The 22,917-nt window shown below is 45.0% G+C and overlaps 1 protein-coding gene across 5 annotated transcripts in view; it reads left to right on the forward strand.

Annotated features, from left to right (window-relative positions):
- Nucleotides 1-693: 693 nt before the first annotated feature.
- LOC148054102 (E3 ubiquitin-protein ligase UHRF2-like) overlaps nucleotides 694-22,917 on the forward strand; it is a 162,431-nt gene continuing 140,207 nt past the window's right edge. The window contains exon 1 of one of the 5 annotated variants that reach the window (XM_087770975.1): nucleotides 694-1,299. In XM_087770975.1, the coding sequence (XP_087627101.1) occupies nucleotides 1,224-1,299 (76 nt within the window). In that variant the 5' untranslated portion in view covers nucleotides 694-1,223. Of the gene's footprint in view, nucleotides 1,300-1,742; nucleotides 1,885-22,917 lie in introns of those variants that run through there. The other 4 variants (XM_087770973.1, XM_087770972.1, XM_087770974.1 and 1 more) reach the window with 4 other exon arrangements.

Below are 22,917 nucleotides of genomic sequence, written 5' to 3' on the forward strand. Positions count from 1 at the left end.
CCAGTATACATGAAAAGTCCAGACTTTTTCAGTGTTACTCAGTCTTGAGCAAAAATGTAGCAAATAAAACCCACACATCTGATCTATGTTAAAAAAGGAGGCTTGATGTTTTTGTCCTGGCCCACATCTGCGTTTTTCTAATATGATGAGAGCAGACAGATCTATTCTGGATTTATTAGGCAGAGCTAAATCTGGCCGAATTGAGGTTTTGATGGCACTTTTGTACTGGGAAACATTGGGGCCTAGATTTCATCAGTGGATTCAAAGCAGTTTTACTTGCTTTTTATTTAATGCCATGTCAGGTTCATGCTTTTGTGTCACTGTGACACCTGACATGCTGGGTCCTGACATACTGAGTCCTGACTCTGTGTGTGTCTGAAAGGGAAAGGCGGAAGCACAGAGTCACTTCCTATGTCATCGGTATAATTTGTAGGCTGAGACTAGAGATGATTTGCCCTGTGAGGGAACGAGAAGACGTTCCCGCTTGGCTCCTATAGGAACGATAATGGCCGCTTCTCTACGCGCGCACTAAACCATCCCCCTCGCCAAGTCCTTGATAAAACTACCGAGCAGGAGGAAAAAAGATGCCGGCCAGAGAATGCTCAAAGGGCGGGGCGGGGCTGGGCTGGGCTGGGCGTGACTTTGTGTAAAGGCGAATGCGAAAGGAGAGGTGATGATGCTATCTATCCTCCCCCCACTTCCCCATGTTGTCTCTTTACGGCTGAGGGCTCTCGCGAGAACACTATTGGCGCCGTGACCTCTGTACGGGAGCGGCTAGTAAACACTCTCTGAGGGTTGGTGATGGCTCCTGGTGGTGTTCGTTAGACCTGCCTGTGGCGATTCTCGCCAGACTTTGCCTCCTGTTGTGCTGGCTTGGAGAGCTTACGGTTCTGTTTGTGTGATTACGGGGTACACTTGGGGAGTAGACGAGGATTGGGTCAGGTCTCCTTTACCTCTCCGCGCCCTTCTGAGCGAGGCCTGCGGGTGGGGAGGCTCGTGCCTGTTCGGCGGGATTCAAAAAACCTGCTTCCATTGAGCTGAACAAAGAAGTGAGGGAAACGCCTGTTCTGTCTTCCGTTATCACGCACTCGGAGAACAAGACCTCCCCTTCACCGCGGGTGGCTGAGCTAGCGGAAGGCGCACACCATGTGGATCCAAGTTCGTACCATAGACGGCACTGAGACCCATACTATTGATGATCTGAGCCGTCTCACCAAGATTGAATGTTTGCGGGAGAAGATCCAGAAGACCTTCTGTGTGAGCCCCGACCGCCAGCGCCTCTTCTACCGGGGCAAGCAGGTGAGGTGGAGACCTGGTGGGTAGGGGTGGAGGGGAGCTTCTCTTTTATCACATCTTCCCCTTCTTATGTTCTGCTCTCTGTGACTGGATGCAAAGCTCCTCGTCCCCTCCCATACTGGGATCTCTGGCTTTTGTTTTCTCTCCTCTCACTGAGCTTAGGAGGTGGTGAGGGGCAAGGAGGGAAGACAAGCTGCCCGGCATGACAAAAGGCTCTGGGCCCAACTCTGGTTTCTTTCTATACTTTTCCTCCCCACCCCCCGCAGTAGTGAGCGGGTACTAATGAGGTCTTTTGGTGTTTTTCTTCTTTTTTTCACCCAAACCGAGGGAGACTCCTTCAGCTTATCGCACCTAAGTGACAGAGCAGACAGTGGGGTGTGAGGGGGAGGAAATCCCCTGCTTTACTTTTACTTTTTCTGCCCTTTCGGTTCCCCATCTGGGTATAAGGAAAACATTTTCTGTGTGTGCACTGCAAGTGGTTTCCAAGGCTTAGGTGCCACACCACAGACTAAGGGTTTTCGGGGACTGTGGACTCTGAACTCCTTCTATCCACCAGAGACAGAGGACTCCTTAGAATCCTTCCTGGAGGTGGGTATGCGACTATGGGGGGGGGGGGCCCGCAGCGGCATCTCCTCGCACTCCCTGGCCCCCTTGTATTGAAGCTGCGTGCGAGTTTAGCGTCCTAGTCCTTTTAGGTGCTGCAAACAGCTTTTTACAGAGAAGGATGTCAGTTGTAGCTGATATCTCAAGAAGTGCTTAATCTGCACCTGGTTCCAATGGTATTGGGGACCACTGGTGTCCTGGTTTCAGCTGGGATAGAGTTGAATTTTCTTCCTAGTAGCTGGTATAGTGCTGTGTTTTGGATTTAGGATGAGAATAATGTTGATAACACACTGATGTTTTAGTTGTTGCTAAGCAGTGCTTACACTAGTGAAGGACTTTTCAGCTTCCCCTGCTCTGCCAGGTGCACAAGAAGCTAGGAGGGGGCACAGCCGGGACAGCTGACCCAGACTGGCCAAAGGGCTATTCCATACCGTATGACATTATGCTCAGTATATAAGCTGGGGGGAGTTGGCCGGGGGGCAGTGATCGCTGCTCGGGGAAGTGCTGGACATCAGTTGGCGGGTGGTGAGCAATTGTATCATGTATCACTTGCTTTGTGTATTATTATTGTATTATTATTACTATTACTACTATTCTATTTCATTTTACTTCAATTATTAAACTGTTCTTATCTCAACCCATGAATTTTCTGACTTTCACCCTTCCAATTCTCTCCCCCATCCCACTGGGGTGGGGGGAGTGAGCGAGCAGCTGTGTGGTGCTTAGTTGCTGGCTGGGGTTAAACCATGACAACTGGTTAAAAGTTTTCCTGTGAGTTGATATTTTCTCCCCTCATCAGCGTGGGGCACATCTTTGGATAAAGAGATTGTCTCAGGCTGTATTTTTGCTGATGAAAGTGGTAACTTCTTTTAAGGTGCTTTACATAAATGAGGTATGTACAGTGCTTGAGTATTAGAGTGAGGCATAAATGTTACATGAGGGGAAAAGAAGGAGTATCAGATGTGTTGTATTTTTAGGGAGCTTGACTCTTAAGATGGGACTTGTTACTGCAAATGAGCATGGCAATCCTAGCTTAAGCTGAGCAATGTAAGATGGGGCAAGATTTCTGTCCTGTAACAGATGAAGCATATACCTGTATGAACAGGAACAAACATGAGAAATGACAGCTTACTATCACCAAGAGGTGATCATTCACAACTAGAGTGTGAACTTGCAGTCTGAAATGTACTTAAAACCAAAAGGAAACAAATAGGTTTTGTGTTATGCTGTCTGTGTTTTGAGCAATCTTGTTACTGCCCCACAAGATAGATGGGAGCCAGGTTTTGTGAGGGCACGTCGAAGCAGATGGCTGCAGACAAACCTATGCTGCTCTGACAAAGCCAGATGCAAACAGCATCAGTCTTGAAGTTGAATAACTTGTTTACTTTTGTGTTATGTCTGAGTCAGCATATGTATGTGTTTATGTGTATTTTTAAGGATCTCATCACAGATCAGTAATGGGAGTGTTTAGAAGACTGATAAGTCAGTTTAAAACAAAATTTGACTAGGTTGACGTACATTAACAACACATCTTGTGGTAATGTCTAACTTTTTACTTATTACTACATATTCAAAGCAGGCAGTTCTTAACACTCATATCGTACATATAAGTCAGTTGTGAGTGTGCACTACCATGAAGTTGACAGCATGTAGTTAGTCCTCAGTGGTCTTAGTCATGAGGTGATCAGGCTCCAGAGCTCTGACAAGGAAAGCTGGAACAGAAGTAGGTGACTTGTCTGTCTCTTCCCCCCCACCCCCCAATTTCAGATCTTGTACTTCTGTGGGATATTTGAGTTTCTAGACAGACAGTTCTTAGCCTTTGGCCTCTGTCCCTGGACTACATATTGCACAGGGCAGGGACAGCTTTCTCAGTAGTAGACACCTAATGCCAAGCTCTGGTTCACACAGCTGGTTCTTATACCAAGTTGATAACAAGCCTAACTGTGTGATCTTGCACAGTTAACATAAGACATGTGGTCTGTTACTACCAATGCAATACTGTTCTTTCTGGGCACAAAAATGCTTATAAGTTTACCAGTTATGCTATATCACTGTGCTTATGTTTGAGTTTAAAACAAGCTGATACTAATTAAATCCTGCTTAGTGTGCTTCTACTTCTGTGAGTGCACCAGGCTTCTGCTCTGGCTATTTGTGGAAAACAGTTTATCTGAGAAGCAGAGAAAATGAGCCTGTACTGAGTTGTGATTCTCAAAATAGTCTGTCAGAGGTCAAACTAATTAGAGTATCTGTATTTCAGCCATTATGTTAGTATGGCGTGTCTTATCTTGTTATTCTACTTTTTAAATTCTTATAGCTGAACTTGTCCACACGGATGGGTGATAGTTTAGGGCACAGTTGGGATCATCAGTGAAGCTAGAGTTGTAGAGTCTTCATTAAGTTTCACTCGTTATGTAACTACTTAATTTCTTTTTTGTGTGGTGTGGGTGTTTTTTTTGGTGTGTTTTTTTTTTTTTTTTTTTGTAACCTTCATAATGAGTTCTAAAGCTTCCTTGATGATTTGGTTTGGTTGATCCAGCAGCTGATCTCGTGGTACTGGTAACTAGAAGGGGGAAACTGAGAAGAATCGCTCCCATCCAATTAAAACTGGATGTAGAGGAAATATTAGCAGAGCAATATGTAAACCACTGCTGTAACAGCCTCAGGGATGTGATAAGAGATGCACATGTGTTGTAACTAAAGGGGAGGTGAACAGAAAGCAATGTATTGTGCTTTCTTCATAGCAGGCTGGTATGGTACTGTGCTTTGGATTTGTGACCAAAACAGTGTTGATAAAACACTAGTGTTTTGGCTCTTGCTGAGCAGAAATTGCACAGCATCAAGGCCTTCTGTTTCTCACTCTGCCCCCACAGCAAGTAGGCTGGGTGTGTGCAAGCAGTTGGGAGGAGACACTGCTGGGACAGCTGACCCGAACTGACCAAACTGACCAAAGGGATATTCCATGCCATGTGACGTTGTGCTCAGCAATAAAAGCTCAGGGAAAGAGGAGGAAGGGGGGGGGGATGTTTGTGGTTATGACGTTTGTCTTCCCAAGCAACCGTTATGTGTGCTGAGGCCCTGCTTTCCAAGAAGTGGCTGGATACCTGCCTGTTGATGGGAATTAGTGAATGAATTCCTCTTTTTGCTTGGATTGCACGCACAGCTTTTGCTTCACCTTTTAAACTGTATCTTGATGCACACGTTTTCTCATCTTCCTTCTGCTTTCTCCCTGTCCTGCAGGAGAGGGGAGTGAGCGAGCGGCTGTGTGGGTACTTGGCTGCTGGCCAGGGTCAACCCACTATACCCCCTGTGACAATACAGGCTGCGGAATGACTGGCTGGGTAGCAGCTCTGCAGAAAAGGGCCTGGGGGTCCTGGTAGACAGCAAGCTGAACATGAGCCAGCAGTGTGCCCTGGCAGCAAAGAAGGCCAACAGCATCTTGGGCTGTGTCAACAGGAGCATAGGCAATAGATTGAGGGAAGTGACTATTTCCCTTTACTCAGCACTTGTTAGATCATATCTAGAATATTATGCCTGGTTTAGGTCCCTCAATGCAAGGAAGATGCTGACAAGCTGGCGTTAGCCCAGTGGAGGGCTGGCAAGATGGCTGTCAAGATGTGCTCTGTGAGGAGAGGCTGGGGGACTAGGCTTGTTCAGTCAGGTGAAGGAAAAGCTTGGTGGGGGGATGGTGGTGGTGGCAGCTAATAGCAGCCTTTCAATACCTACAAGGAGGTTGGAGGACATCTTAGCATGGTCTTCTCCCCCCCCGCCCCCAAGAAAAACACAATCATGCTCCAGTATAAATAAAGCTGATTAAGGTTCTCGACTACAGAGGTGCAAGATATATTAGGTCAACATTCGACTTGCTCTTGAATTGACCAGTGTCAATACTAATGGGACAACTGGGGAAAAAAACCAAAACAAACCAAGCCCACAAAAACCCCCCAAAACAGCTCTAGATCTCCATTTAAGTGGAGACCTGTGGCATATTTGGGGTTTGAAGACAGCTAGGAGAAATAGACCTGTACTAGGAAGCTTGGTCCAAAGAACTAGATCTATGACAGTGGAGGGCTTCATGTTGAGATCAAGGGTGAATAGCTATCTTCTGAATAAACATCACTGAGTAGTCAGTTCCAGATGTAAACAGAAAGAAAATGAATGTTTGATATCGCCCCCCCTTTTGTGTGTATGCATTGTCAGACTGGACCTGCCACAACAGCTGGGTATCAAACAATCTTTGCCGTAACACGAAGTCTCAGAAACAAAGCGTAGGTCTACTCCACGTTCCCAACCCCATCTCAAAACATTACAACAGACTTGTCCTTCAGCTGTAGCCTTCTTGGTGGACAGTTTTTCTTGACTGGATAACAAAACAAGCAGTGAAAGAGAACCAGTCTAGATACTGAGTGAGGATCTGAGCAGCTGTCAATCTGTGTCAGGGGCACATAGTCTTCTCCATAATGTAAGAAAGACGTTTTGATGGCTTTATGGGCACCAGGCTTATGGTCTCCATCTGCAGGTTGCTTGTCAGAGACATGCAGTTTCCCAAAGCAGAAAAAGCAACTGCTTCCATCTCTGGCAGGAACGCTCCTGTTGTGGGCAAGGAGCTTAAAGCCCTTCAGCCAGGGTGAAATCATCTGCTGTAGGAGGCAGAAGGAAGGAGAAATGAGCTACTTCAATGAAGAACACAGTAAGAAAAGGCTGTCAAGGTGGATTGGTGTCACACAGCCTAGCCCAAATCTAAGCATCCAGGAACAGCAACCATGCACAGAAGAAATAGGAACTAATAGTAGAATATGACCCTCAAAGAACAAGCACAAAGAGATGGCAAATAGGATAAGAACACCTGGAACTGAGAACTGAAGGACGCACAGTACACGCTACCCTATTTATCCATGTATTCTTCCTCCCTTGTGTTTGATATGTGTGCTCTACGGATACCAAAAAGGCGAAAAGACTAATGTCTGAAGCCAGTGTTATGAGTGCATGCACAACCACCCACCGTGTGAATGTGCATGTTAACTACCGCTCAAAGAACAAAGAAGTGGGATGTTGAAAGGTAAATACAAAGTGTCACAAATGATGCCTTGTGTTTTGTCGTATGTAGGCTGTTAACTTTTACCGAAGTCTCTATTAGCTGATAAATGCATAGATCTTGCTTGCTAGAAAGTTTTAAAATAACTTTTCTCCCCGAAAGCTCAAACTTTTAACATTTCAGGTCAATCAAGTAAATGCCCATGACATAAGCAAAATTAGACATAATGTTTTAAGATGGTCACTGGCTAAGAACACAAACCTGTGAAAGATTGTGTTATAGGAAGACTAAGACGACTGTCTGCATCTACTGGAAATGCTAGATCTTAAGGTACACATGAAGTAAAATTGATGTTTTGTAAGCATAGGTACACCTATGCAAGTCAGATCAGCCTGACTATACTTTCTACTTCACAGGTGGCTTCTCCCTCGAATCTCTAACTCACATAAAATGACACTATCTACAAAAGAGGAACATAATTTAACTCCAATAATTACAAACACACTCTCTCAAATTTTTGTCCTTTGCTCAATTAAATACTTCTGTGATGTTACACAATTAACCAATCTTAGAACCAGGCCTTTGAAAGCATGCCATGATGCATATTTATCGTTTTAGAGACAATTTTTTTTTTTTTTAGAATAGTTCAGTTGAAAGGGACCTGCGACGATCATCTAGTCCAACTGTAATGATACTGGGTGACTAAAGTTGTGAGAAAGTTCTGAATTTAAGTATTTCAATATTTTTTTAAGTGCATTTTTGCTTTCAACACAGTAGCTATCTTTTTTTTGTTGTTGTTGTGTGGACAAACATATCTGCAGTTAAAAAATTGATGGCTGCAGATATAAAACTGCATTTGAACACCATGTTCAGACAAAAAGCTATATTATCCTCCAAGGTAAGTATATAAAGAAAAGTTGTATCTAGTATTGCCAAGAGCAGCTAAAAGATGTTCAGCTTAGGTCTTCAACATTCTTGGTTTTTCCCTAGCAAAACTGGTTTAAATTGTAATTATTAAAAACAACAAAACTTGAAATCGATACCTAAAAAAATATTTTGAAAACTTGAATTGAATTTATCCTCAACAAGACTAATACTGAATATGCTTCTGTGTAAAGTAAACGTATGTTCCTTTACCTTTAATCTCACATGCCACAGTGCAATATTTTTGTTGTTCTCTGTAATAAAAAATTCTCATTGATGCCATTGGTTTAGAAGCTTAGTTAGCTGCTTCAGCAAATTAAGGCATCATTAAAAAATCTAGGATCCAATTTATGTGAATGCATCAGTGCAAAAGCTGGTGATGAGAAATCCCTGCAAATCCCACTGAGTTTATGGCACAAAGCCTCTACTCTAGCACGTCTGTCGTAGGTTCTGAAATTTGCTTGTACCACAGATTTAAAAAATAAAAAAATCCCTTTGTACCCTCGCTCCAGCTCAGAACTGATTTTATGTTCCCAGTCATCAGATTCTCTACGAGAAACCTCTACATGAAGTGCAGACCTGTCATCTCATGCATAAATATTACTTTTAAAACAAAATTTAAACAATTCAAGCACCAGAATTTGCTCCCATGAAACACTCATTTAGACTTCAATGGAAGGACCTGAATATGAGCAGAGTAGTTTTTAAAGAAAATATTAACTTATATTTTACATAGAAAAACAAGTACAGAAAAATCCAATGCATAGTTTCCTTTCCTTAGAGATAGGGATTCTGAGTTTCATAAAGTCAAGATAAAGTTAATACTTCACAGGAACTTGTGAATAAAAGAAAACAAACCTCATTACTCTCAGGATAGTCATTATATCTGACTGAAAGACATCATGGCTTTTTAATATTTCTTTCCTTGGTTGCAATATTGAACTTACTCTCTTTGATTCCAAGTTTCTTCAACAAAGTTCTTTGTTTATACACACCAAATCATAACATATGATGTCCTCAAAATAATATCAGAAGCACTTACTCATCATACTTGATATGATAAATAGCTTCTTCATCAGTGTCCATGCAGTCTGAGTAAGATGTGGATGGTGTACTGTCCAAATAATTTGCATTCTCTCTAGAATGATCTTGACTTAAGTTTCCATTAGTCCTTTTGTAAGAATTGCCACTCTTTACTTGAGCTTTACCATTCTTATGTCCTTTCGTTGCTCGAGTAACATTTTCTATATGAGCTTCAAACCAGGCTCCAATGCTGACATCACGGGCATCCACCAATTCGTTTATCTAAAAGGAAAATTTGATAATGAATATTTATTTTCTATAATCCTGGTTAAGAACAGAAAGGAAAACTGACTAAACTACTTAACTGTCAGTGAAAAAAATTCTACACTGCTGATTTCATACTGGTTTGGGCTTGGGTAAGTTAGAGCAATGTTCAGTCATTCAAGCGTTGTGCTTTAAGTATTTTATTCCTCTAATCTTAATAAGATCTGTTATGAACACAATTTGTAAAAAATATATTTTTAAAAGTTGAGGCTGATTTTTTTTTTTTTTAACCTACAAATTAGCTTAATCTCTCTTTCCACTGAACTTTTTCTTGCTTCATGGAATTGTTCCTTATGACTAAAATAAGCACATATACTTAAAATATTAGCCCACAACCAGATTTTAAGATTTCCCCGGACTTCCAAATTGGAATTATTAATTAACCCTGATTCTTTTTGACCTGCACTGCTGCTGAATCCTTCAATGTTTGAGAAAGGAGGGGGGAGGGAGATGGGCTCTCCAAGTCTAACAAGGCTGCTATCATAACCAATTGAGACTGGTGCTTCCATAAATCTTTCAACTGCAAGAAACAGAAGTCTCTCATGACTCTGCTCCTTTCTGTGCTCACAATAGTGCTGGTAGTAAGTTATGAAACTACTCTGTTGTAGAGCATGTTTCATTCATTCATTATCCTAACACATTTTCTCAAGCCTTCAACTAATTAAATACATATTACTTCAACAATACAGGGTTTTTCCTGTGATTCAAGTTAAACCACTGAGGTATACATCGCTTCAGTTACACAGGCATTCTTTTAAAAACTGTAGTGTGTAAACAGTTATTTTCTTTGAAATATTAACTGGATTAAAATAGTATTAAAAAAAAAAAACCCAAACGCTTAAGGAACACCTTTATACACTGCACACCAAGTATAAGAAAACATTATTGCAATAGAACTGCTATGGAGCCATACCAAGTGAAGAAGATAAGGCATATGGAAGAGGACTCTAAGATGAAACATTTAAAGTAAATTCTAAAAATGCTCAGAATAGGTTCAATTACTGTAAAATCAAATTGGGGGAACTACTTTTCACGCTCATTTTGGAAATAATATTTTAACAGGAATGTTTCACAGATGTATTTTTAGTTTTACTTTATTTGCAAAACATCCTTTTCTTCTAATTTTTTTACATAAAGAAGGAAATTTGCCATCTAAAGACCATCTAAATGTCCCTTAAAAAAAACCAAAACCAAAACCAACCAAACAACAAAAAAACAAAAAAATTGAGCCCAAAAGATAACACATTAACATAGCAGCCAACCTCAGGGCATGAACAAACTTGGTTTACCACACTATGATGCATACAAGAGAATCGTGCATTTCCAAAATGTTTAATAAGCAGGCTCTGTACTGATACATAGATAGAACAATTATAAAACTCATTTTTCTGAGATAAATTTATAAGGCTGAATTGCCTCAGGGGCTGTATTACGTGTTTACAGTTTTTTAAAATGAGGGCAGTTTAATTTGCCACAGATGTGTATGGTTTAATTTATAGCCTTAATCAAGCAGCAAGATGGATATTTATTCTTACTACACCCAAAGACCAGCATCTATAAACAAAACAACACGAATGATATTAATTATCAGTATTTAAATTGAAGCAGTCATTAGGTAATTTGAAGTACAAATGAAGGCAGTTCCTGAACTAACAAATTTACCGAGAGATAGAGGGTGAAAGGTAAGAATGTAACACATAAAGTATATATCATATTGAGCCAATTTCTTCTTACTTTTCACACGCTTGCTTGAAAAAAACCTATCAAAAAATTCAACCCTTTCCCTCCCCGCCCATGTAAAATCCCAGCATCCAATTTAATTTTTATTCTCAACTCCCACAATATTAAAAACATACCTTTTTAAAAGATAAACATATAATAAACAAATGAAAGCTCTACCTTGTTTTAAGTCAGTCTATTGAACTATTGTCGTGGTTTAACCCTAGCCAGCAACTAAGCACCACACAGCCACTCACTCACTCCCTGCCGGTGGGATGGGGGAGAGAATTGGAAGGGTGAAAGTGAGAAAACTCATGGGTTGAGATAAGAACAGTTTAATAACTGAAGTAAAATAAAATAGAATAGTAGCAATAGTAATAACAACAACAACAACAACAATAATATTATTATTATATAATAATAATATACAAAGCAAGTGATACACTCTACAATTGCTCACCACCCACCGACCGATGCCCAGCACGTCCCCGAGCAGCGATCGCTGCCCCCCAGCCAACTCCCCCAGCTTTATATACTGAGCATGATGTCACATGGTATGGAATAGCCCTTTGACCAGTCTGGGTCAGCTGTCCTGGCTGTGCCCCCTCCCAGCTTCTTGTGCACCTGGCAGAGCAGGGGAAGCTAAAAAGTGTAAGCACTACTTAGCAACAACTAAACCATCAGTGTGTTATCAACATTATTCTCATACTATATCCAAAACACAGCACTATACCAGCTACTAAGAAGAAAATTAACTCTATCCCAGCTGAAACCAGGACAGTATCCACCCCTTATTCCATACCATCTACGTCATGCCCGGGTCTTACACTTTCCAATACATTCCAATTAGTCACCACCACTTTTCCAGTCTTTTGAGAGAGAGAGAGAGAGAGACACACACACACACACACAGAGATATCATTTCCTTAGTCTATAGGCTATCCCTCTAAAACATTTGTTGAGTTCATTTAGTCCATGACTTTGGGTTTCATCTGTCAGAACAGTCTTTCAGGGCAGGAGAGATGGTGTGTGGTGTTGGATTGTTGCATGCTGAAGCCAGTCCTGGTTCCATCACTGCTGCACTTTGCTCGGTTTCCTCAAAGTTCATTCTTCATTAATCTGGGTGATTCTTACTGTATACTGTTGATAGGGCACATAGTAATCATTGAAGTGATGACATCCGGTATTATATAGCAACTAACATCATACAATTCAGTTCACTGGCTATTTTCACCCAAAATCAAATCCCCTTGAGGTACACATCGGACTTCCCCATCCTCCCGCATCACCCACCAAGTGCACCCAGGTCCTTGAGAAAAAGCAATCCCACGAATGGGCTTGCCTTTGCCTGAGGTGGGAGTAACCCAGACTGTCTTCCCCAGCATATTTTTTATGTGCACTACAGGGACTTTATCCCCCTCTACAGTACGTAAAAGTCTTGACTGGGCAGGGCCAGCTCGACTGGCAGATCCCCTACTGTTGACTAACCAGGTGGCCTTTGCTAAATGCGTATCCCAAGGTTTGAACGTCCCAGCACCCATTGCTCTCAGTGTAGTCTTTAACAGTCCATTGTATCGTGTGATTTTCCCGGAGGTTGGTGCATGATAGGGGATGTGATATACCCACTCAATGCCATGCTCTTTGGCCCAGGTGTCTATGAGGTTGTTTCAGAAATGAGTCCCGTTGTCTGACTCAGTTCTTTCTGGGGTGCCATGTTGCCACAGGACTTGCTTTTCAAGGCCAAGGATAGTGTTCCGGGTGGTGGCATGGGGCATGGGATATGTTTCCAGCCATCCAGTGGTTGCTTCCACCATTGTAAGCACATGGCGCTTGCCTTGTAGGGTTTGGGGGAGTGTGATATAATCAGTCTGCCAGGCCTCCCCATATTGATATTTCAGCCATCGTCCTCCATACCAGAGAGGCTTGAACCGCTTGGCTTGCTTGATTGCAGTGCATGTTTCGCATTCATGGATAACCTGTGCAATAGTGTCCATGGTCAAGTCCACCCCTCGATCACGAGCCCATCTATATGTTGCATCTCTTCCCTGATGGCCTGAGGTGTCATGGGCCCGCAGAGCTAGAAATAATTCACCCTTATGTTGCCAGTCCAGATCCACCTGAGCCACTTCAATCTTAGCAGCCTGATCCACCTGCTGGTTGTTTTGATGTTCTTCAGTGGCCCGACTCTTGGGTACGTGAGCATCTACGTGACGTACTTTTACAACGAGGTTCTCCATCCAGGCAGCAATATCTTGCCAGAACAGAATCATAGAATCATAGAATCGTTAAGGTTGGAAAAGACCCTTAAGATCATCGAGTCCAACCGTTAACCTAGCACTGCCAAGTCCGCCACTAAACCATGTCCTCGAGCACCACGTCTACCCTTCTTTTAAATACCTCCAGGGATGGAGACTCAACCACTTCCCTGTTCCAATGCCTGACTACCCTTTCGGTGAAGAAGTTTTTCCTAATATCCAACCTAAACTTCCCCTGGCGCAGCTTGAGGCCGTTTCCTCTCGTCCTATCGCTTGTTACTAGGGAGAAGAGGCCGACCCCCACCTCGCTACAACCTCCTTTCAGGTAGTTGTAGAGAGCAGCAGCCCAGATGGGTTTGCAGCCCAGATGGGTTTGCCTCTGCGCTGCCAGTTGCTCTGCTTCCATTGCTGTAACCACCCCCACAGGGCATTTGCCACCATCCATGAGTCAGTACAGAGGTAGAGCATTGGCCACTTTTCTCGTTCAGCAATATCCAAAGCCAGCTGGATGGCTTTCACCTCTGCAAACTGACTCCATTCACCTGCTCCTTCAGCAGTTTCTGCGACTTATCGTAAAGGACTCCAGACAGCAGCTTTCCACCTCCGATGCTTCCCCACAAGACGACAAGACCCATCAGTGAACAGGGCATATTGCTTCATATTATCAGGTAGTTTATAATACAGTGAGGCCTCTTCAGCACGCATCACCTCCTCCTCTGGCGATATTCTGAAATCTTTGCCTTCTGGCCAGTCCATGATCACTTCCAAGATTCCTGGGTGACTGGGGTTTCCTATTCGAGCCCGTTGTGTGATCAGTGCGACCCACTTGCTCCACGTAGCATCAGTTGCATGATGTGTACAGGGGATCCTCCCTTTGAACATCCAGCCCAGCACCGGCAGTCGGGGTGCCAGGAGGAGCTGTGCTTCAGTACGAACCACTTCCAAAGCAGCTCGAACTCCTTCATATGCTGCCGATATCTCTTTTTCAGTTGGAGTATAGCGGGCCTCAGATCCTCTGTATCCCTGACTCCAAAACCCTAGGGGTTGACCTCGAGTCTCCCCTGGTGCTTTCTGCCAGAGGCTCCAGGTAGGGCTGTTCTCCCCGGCTGCAGTATAGAGCACATTTTGTACATCTTGTCCTGCCCAGGCTGGCCCAAGGGCTACTGCGTGAACTATCTCCTGTTTAATTTGTTCAAAGGCTTGTCGTTGCTCAGGGCCCCATTTGAAATCGTTCTTCTTCCGGGTCGCTTGATAGAGAGGGCTTACGATCGGACTGTAATTTGGAATATGCATTCTCCAAAAACCCACAACGCCCAAGAAAGCTTGTGTTTCCTTCTTGCTGGTTGGTGGAGACATGGCTGTTATTTTGTTGATCACATCCATTGGGATCTGACGACGTCCATCTTGCCATTTTATTCCTAAAAACTGGATCTCCTGTGCAGGTCCCTTGACCTTACTTTGTTTTATGGCAAAGCCGGCCTCCAGAAGGATTTGGACAATGTTCTTCCCTTTCTCAAAAACCTCTTCTGCTGTGTTGCCCCGTACGATGATGTCATCAATGTATTGCAGGTGTTCCGAAGCCCCACCCTGTTCCAGTGCAGTCTGGATGAGTCCATGGCAAATGGTGGGGCTGTGTTTCCACCCCTGGGGCAGTCGATTCCAGGTGTACTGGACCCCCTCCAAGTGAAAGCAAACTGTGGCCTGCACTCTGCTGCCAAAGGGATTGAGAAAAATGTATTAGCGATATCATTTGTGGCATACCGCTTGGCTGCCTTTGACTCCAATTCATATTGAAGTTCTAGCATGTCCGGCACAGCAGCGCTCAGCAGTGGCGTGACTTCGTTCAGGCCATGACAGTCTACTATTAGTCTCCACTCTCCATTAGACTTTTGCACTGGCCATATGGGACTGTTAAAGGGTGAGCGAGTCTTGCTGATCACTCCTTGGCTCTCCAGTCGACGAATCAGCTTATGGATGGGAATCAGGGAGTCTCGGTTGGTGCGATAGTGCCGCCGGTGCACCGTTGTGGTGGCGATTGGCACCTGTTGTTCTTTGACCCTCAGCAACCCCACAACAGAAGGGTCCTTCGAGAGACCAGGCAGGGTAGACAGCTGTTTAATTTCCTCCGTCTCCAAGGCAGCTATACCAAAAGCCCACCGGTACCCTTTTGGGTCCTTGAAACACCCTCTCCTGAGGTAGTCTATGCCAAGGATGCACGGGGCCTCTGGGCCAGTCACAATGGGGTGCTTCTGCCACTCATTCATGGTTAAGCTCACTTCAGCCTCCAATACAGTCAGCTGTTGGGATCCCCCTCTCACTCCAGGAATACAGATGGGTTCTGCCCCTTTATAGCTTGATGGATGGCATTAGGGTACACTGTGCACCGGTGTCTACTAAAGCCTTATACTCCTGTGGGTCTGATGTGCCAGGCCGTCGAATCCACAGTCCAGTAAACCCGGTTGTCCCTTTCCTCCACCTGGCTAGAGGCAAGGCCCCTCTAGTCCTGGTCATACTATCCATTACTTACTTCTTGTAAATATGAGTCAGGAGTTCCTTCATTACAATCAGGACTAAGATCAGCCCTTTTACTCTTTCTGGGGAACTGCTCACTGGAAACTGGAGCAGCAATTTTCCTGGAAGAACCACCTTTTGTAATTGTTTTTCCTTGCAACTCACGTACCCGTGCCTCTAGGGTTGAGGTCAATTTTCCATCCCACTTCCTCATGTCCTCTCCTTGGTCATGCAGATAAAACCACAGGGTGGCCTGTGGTGTGTATTCACTACATCTTCTCTCCTAAGCAGACGGACGCTTTCTCCTAACGGCTGAGATACTGGTCCTTACAGGTGAGGAGTAGGACGTGTCCTCTTTGAATCGCTGGAACTCCCAGGATAATTTCTCAGCTAGCACGTCAGGCCGTTTCTCCACAGCCGAGATGCAGGCGCGTAGGGAGGAAGAGAGACTTCCTTCGTATTGTCGGAGTTGGCCAGCCATTTCATCCACCGTTGGTCCCTCTTCATCTTTCCAGGTCATTATTGCCAAAGAGTTTGCGTACGATGATGGTGCACTCTGTACAAACTTCCGCCACATGGGTCGTGTGCACTGGACTTCATCTGGATCTTTGGCTTGTTGTCCAGGTCACCATAAATCACCTCCAGCACGGCTAATTCCCTCACGTACTGGATACCTCTCTCCATGGTGGTCCACTTGCCTGGGTGACATATAACATCTTCCTTGAAGGGATACCTTTCCTTCAGGCCTGACAGGAGTCGCCTCCAGAGGCTGAGGGCTTGTGCCCCTTTTGCAATCGCTTTGTCAATGCCCCCTTCCCTAGAAAGGGATCCCAGCTGCTTGGCTTCCCTACCCTCTAATTCCAGGCTACTGGCCCCATTATCCCAGCATTGGAGCAGCCAGGTGACGATGCGCTTGCCTGGACGACGACTGAAATCTTTTCGCATATCTCACAGCTCACTCAGGGACAGGGATCGGGTGGTTACCATCTCATTTGTGGGTTCTGCCTCTTCCTCCTCTTGTTCTCATGATGGCCCTGGTTCATCATCAGCCCTTACTAAATGAGTTGATTTTCTTGTGTATTTTTTCTTCTATATAGGGGCGACTGATACTGGCATGGTTTGGTTCTCTGGTTCAGCCGCAGCGCCTGTTGTGGGGGCTGGTGTAGCCGCGGCGCCTGTCATTTTGTCATCAGATCCAGAGACCTTCTCTTCCCCTTGAGGGTTCTGAATAGTGTTGAATAGGGCTCGGTAGGCATGGGCCAGGCCCCAGCACATTGCGGTGATTTGTGTCTCCGTAGAATTGCCAGGGTGACAGCATACTTTTTCCAAATATTCTACTAATTTTTCAGGATTCTGCACTTGTTCAGGGGTGAAATTCCAAAACACTGGAGGGGCCCACCGTCCTAGACATTTGCCCATGCTCTCCCACACACCCTGCCACTCATAACTATCCAGCCTTGGGGCAGATCTCTGGATGATATTCTTAAACTGCTTATTCACCTTAGACAAAACCAAAACAGTATTCCCAAGAACTACCAATAGATGTATCTTAACTACCCAAGGATGTTCAAGATACTGAAAAGTTGTTGTAATGAAGGAGGAAACATCATAGAAGAAGGCAGTGAAGGTGCCATTCTGTATTTCCTCCATAAAAAACCTCTCAGAGGAAGAGGTATAATTGCTAATTGTCTCCATGAGGTGGTACCCAAAGTACAGTGATGGCTTCACTACAGAACTCAAATACCAGATAACGCTCAAGGTCAGTGTTTGAATAATAAGTCTCCAAAGCAAAACATCACTAATCACTGCAGAGCACAGCAAACTGCAAAACCCAACACCTATCTTTAACACGTACTGCGAAAACAGGAGCATGGTGCAGATCAGGTAGACTAATACCGAGAACAGATGAATCAATATTATGACCGGCAACTGTTGACAGATACAAATTCCTTAATAAGCTCTGGTTAATCTGTTATTATCTCAAACCCTTCGTGCCCCATGTTGGGAGCCAAAAAGGACTGTCATGGTTTAACCCCAGCCAGCAACTAAGCACCACACAGCCGCTCGCTCACTCCCCCCCCGGTGGGATGGGGGAGAGAATAGGAAGGGTGAAAGTGAGAAAACTCATGGGTTGAGATAAGAACAGTTTAATAACTGAAGTAAAATAAAATAGAACAGTAGTAATAGTAGTAATAAGAACAACAACAACAATAATAATAATATAATACAATAATAATATACAAAGCAAGTGATACACTCTACAATTGCTCACCACCCACCGACCGATGCCCAGCACGTCCCCAAGCAGCGATCGCTGCCCCCTGGCCAACTCCCCCAGCTTTATGTACTGGGCATGACGTCATATGGTATGGAATAGCCCTTTGACCAGTCTGGGTCAGCTTTCCTGGCTGTGCCCCCTCCCAGCTTCTTGTGCACCTGGCAGAGCAGGGGAAGCTAAAAAGTGTAAGCACTACTTAGCAACAACTAAACCATCAGTGTGTTATCAACATTATTCTCATACTATATCCAAAACACAGCACTATACCAGCTACTAGGAAGAAAATTAACTCTATCCCAGCTGAAACCAGGACACCTATTTTAAACATAAGGAGCGGGTATTTCTGGAAGGAAACCTCAGGAAAACATCCCTATGTAACCTTAGGCATTTCAATTAGTTCTAGCTTAAAGTGATTCGCAACTTCCTCCTCCTGAAAATGCAGTTGAGACACAGACATTATTGAGGTTTCCTCATCTGCAGCTACTTCCTGAGACTAGCTACAAAGATGACAAAGAAGCCATGTTATTCAAGCCAAAAAACATTAGAGCCAGAAAGAAGTAAGTCTCCTGTGATCGTTCCTCCCAAATGCATCTTTCTACACTGTGATGCTCACACTTGGACAATAGACTTCCCAGCCTTGTAGAGAGTAAAGGCAAATAATTGCGAGTATAAACTCTTGAGGACTATATCACAGTTATTTTATATGCCATCCTATTTATACCTGATGAGCTAAAGATGTAGACAATAGCAGAGGGGTTCAAAGAAAAACTAAGACATTCAGAAGAAGAATGTTAATCAGTGGTATAACAACAAAGCCTTTTTAATCTGTAACTCTGTTATGAATATAATTTCAATTGGTAAATCAACATGGACACTTTAAGCTTAAAGGCAGCCATTGATACGGAGAGCTCTAAACTAGACTTAGCAGGGGAGGGGATGCGGTTTTGAGCAACAGAGAAGAGCAAAGGGGCTGCTGATGTATCAGGAACCAAGAGGGAAACACCTGTGAAATGCCTCAAAGGAATTAGGTCATGTTCCTTAAAAAGGTGACAAGGTAGGTGGCCCAGCTGAAGTGCCTCAATAACAATGCGTGCAGCATGGGTAACAAGCAGGAGGAGCTGGAAGCCACTGTGCAGCTAAAAAGCTATGATCTGATCGTTACCACTGAAACGTGGTGGGACGAATCACACAACTGGAGCGCTGCAATCAACTGTTCAGAAGAGGGACAGGCAAGGATGCGGGGGCGGGGGGGAGTTGCCCTCTATGTAAAAGAATGGATTGACTGCACAGAGCTGTCTTTGAAAAACAGTGATGAACAACTTGAGAGCTTATGGGTAAAAATTAGGGGCCAAGCCAACAAAGGAAGCCTCGTGGCTGGTGTTTACTACAGGCCTCCCAATCAAGGGGAGCCTGTTGACGAAGTGTTCTTACTTCAACTACGGGAAGCATCACGCTCGCAGGCTCTGATCCTGCTGGGGGACTTCAATCACCCTGACATCTGCTGGAAGAGCAGCACAGCAAGCTGTAAGCAGTCCAGGAGACTCTTGGAGTGCATCGAGGACAATTTCTTAATCAAGGTCTCTCCAAGGCATGTGAAGAATAACAAGAAGGGCTTCTACAGGTATGTTGGCCAGAAAAGGAAGACAAAAGAAATTGTACCCCCCCGATAAATAGGACGGGGATCTGGTGACAACTGACATGGAGAAGGCTGAGGTACTCAACAATTTTTTTGCCTCAGTTTTCCCTGGCTCTTCCCACATCTCTTGAGACCCTGAATCTCAAGGCAGGCACTGGGGGAACGAAGTCCCACCCATCGTAGGAGAAGATCAGGTTTGAGACCACCCGAGGAACCTGAACGTACACAAGTCCATGGGACGCGATGAGATGCATCCCAGGGTCCTGAGGGAATTGGCTGATGTAGTTGCCAAGCCACTCCCCATCATATCTGAAAAGTCGTGGCAGTCAGGCGAAGTCCCGAGTGACTGGAGAAAAGGGAAACATCATGCCCATTTTTAAAAAGGGTAAAAAGGAGGACCTTGGGAACTACCGACCAGTCAGCCGCACCTCTGTGCCCAGTAAAAATGATGGAACAGACCCTCCTGGAAGTTATGATGAAGCATATGGAAGACAGGGAGGTGATTAGGGACAGCCAACATGTCTTCACCAAAGGCAAATCATGCCAGACTAATCTGGTGGCCTTCTACGATGGAGTGACTGCATCGGTGGACAAGGGAAGAGCTATGGATGTCATCTTCCTGGACTTCTGTAAGGCCTTTGACACAGTCCCCCACAACATCCTTGTCGCTAAATTGGAGAGAGATGGGTTTGATGGATGGACCGTTAGATGGATAAGGAACTGGCTGGATGGCCACATCCAGAGAGTTACAGTCAACGGCTCAATGTCCAAGTGGAAACCAGTAATGAGTGGTGTCCCTCAAGGATCCGTACTTTTATGATTGCTTCTCCATTTTGTTCTAATGGACAACACAGCAAGTTTGCAAAGAAATAAATAGGGTAAAACCAAAAACCTCCCCATGGCTTCAAATTTCCAATTGGCTTTATCTTTCTACAGGAAGCCATTTCTGGTTCGGGGGTAAACTTATTTGAGAATACACAAAACGTTGCTGGCATTGTGTCGTGAGTATATGAACCCTCCTGAAATCTGCAACGCTGGATATCCCAGTGCAGAGACACTTCAGTGATTCTATAGGAGTCAACTTGGACAGAGCCCAGTTAAGTAGTTTTGCTTTGACACTGCCCCCAAGGTACTCCTACAAAATCAGATTATCCAATATGGGTAATTTCTCAAGCCTGTCAAGGTCCCTCTGGATGGCATCCCTTCCCTCTAGCGAATCAACTGCATCACTCAGCTTGGTGTCATCCGCAAACTTGCTGAGGGTGCACTCAATCCTACTATGTATGTCATGGATGAATTTATTAAATAGTATTGGTTCCAGTACAGACCCTTGAGGAACACCACTTGTTACTGTTTTCCTTTTGGACATTGAGTCATTGACTATAACTCTTTGGATTGCAGCCATCCAGCCAGTTCCTTATCCATCTAAGCCAAGATCTGAAAGTAATGAGCAAGAGAGATTACATTTGGTGGTGGGTTCACCTTGGCTGGCTGCCAGACTCTCTCACTCCCCCTCCTCAACAGGATGGGGGGAGAAAATAAGATAGAAAAGCTCATGGGCCGAGATAAGAACAGGGAGATCACTTACCAATTACCGTCACAGCCAAAACAGACTCAACTTGGGGAAAATTAATTTATTTTATTGCCAATTAAAATAGAGTAGGATGGTGAGAAACAAAGACAAAAACTAAAACACCTTCCCCCTACTTCCCCTTCTTCCCAGGCTCAACATCACTCTCTTCATTCCCGACTATTCTACCTCCTCCCACCCTGAGCAGTGGGGGGGGGGGGGGGGGGAGGGAATGGGGGGATGGGGAATATAGGGTTGCGGTCAGTTCTTTGTCTCTGCCACTCCTTCTTCCTCACGCTTTTCCCCTGCTCCTGCGTGGGCTCCTCTCCATGGGCCACAGTCCTTCAGGAAACAACTGCTCCTGCATGGGCTCCTCTCCACAGGCCACAGTTCCTGCCGGGAGCCTGCTCCAGCATGGGCTCTCCACAGGTTTGCGGCTATGGCATTTTTCTTCCCGAGCAACCGTTACGCATGCTGAGGCCCTGTTTTCCAGGAAGTGGCAGGACATCTGCCTGCCAATGGGAAGTAGTGAATGAATTCCTTTTTTTGCTTTGCTTGTGCATGTGGCTTTTTCTTTCCCCATGTAACTGTCATTATCTTGATCTAGAAATCTTCTCGCCTTCCTTCTATTTCTCTCCCCATCTCACAGGAGAGGGGAGTGAGCAAGAGGCTGGGTGGGTGTTTGGCTGCTGGCCGGGGTCAACCCACCACAGTCCTTTTGGCACCCAACATGGGGCATGAGATAACAACAGTTTTGATCTGAGCATGCTATAGCTGTTGTAGTTGTTAATTGGCAGGCTTCTGTGGAGAAGTAAAATAAATCCTTCAGGAGGAGGATGTGACAGACTTCACCCAAGAGGCAGAAACCACATGGTCCCTAACCCCGAGTGAACTTCGAGATCTGCGGAAAGATTATGGCTTTCAGCCAGGCGAGCGGATTGCTGCCTGATTGCTCTGATCCAGGGATACTGGGGCCAACACTCAGGAATTAGAGGGTAAGGAAGCCCAGCAGCTGTATCCCTAGCTAGGGACTGGCGAATTGACAAAGAAATCGGAAGAGAGGCGACAATTCTCAGCCTCTAGAGGTGGCTCCTGTCGAGTGTGAAGGTGAGATATCCCCTCAAGAATGATCTTGTAAATTACCGAGGGAAGCGGACCATTACTGAGGAAGGCATCCAGTATCTGAGAGAATTAACGGTGGTGGAAGTCAGTGACAGTCAGCAACCTGTCAGTGACCTGGACAGCAACCAGGTCTCCAAAGATCTGGATGACATCCAGCATACACGGGCCATGTGGAGGAGGCTTGTCCGGAATGCACCGGTATTGTACTCCAACACCCTGGCGATGATGGACTGGCCAGACTTCAATATACCAACTGTGGAGAGACTGTCCCACCAGCTCCAGCGTTTCGAAGAGAATCTCTCATCTTCCACATCCCCCACGGGCCAGCGTCTCGGCTGTCAGGGGCGTCCCACAGAGCCAGCCTCTCCCAGCCAGAGAGAAAGGGAGCCCCAGGCGCATGCTGCGTGGTACCCTCTGGATCATCCTGCATGACCAGGGGGAGGACATGAGGAAGTGGGATGGTGAGCCCACCTCAAAGCTAGAAGCCCACATATGTGACTTGCGGGGGAAGACAGCTGCTAAGAAGAGGCCATCCAAGAAGGCTTTTGTTCCAGATGCTGTTGAGACAGTAGAAGGGAACTGGCAACCAGCAATTCCCCAGATGCAGAAGAGCGACTGAGAACG

The sequence above is a fragment of the Nipponia nippon genome, unplaced genomic scaffold, assembly GCF_047370975.1.
Source record: "Nipponia nippon isolate SJK-2023a ecotype South Korea unplaced genomic scaffold, ASM4737097v1 scaffold_34, whole genome shotgun sequence".
Lineage (NCBI taxonomy): Eukaryota > Metazoa > Chordata > Aves > Pelecaniformes > Threskiornithidae > Nipponia > Nipponia nippon.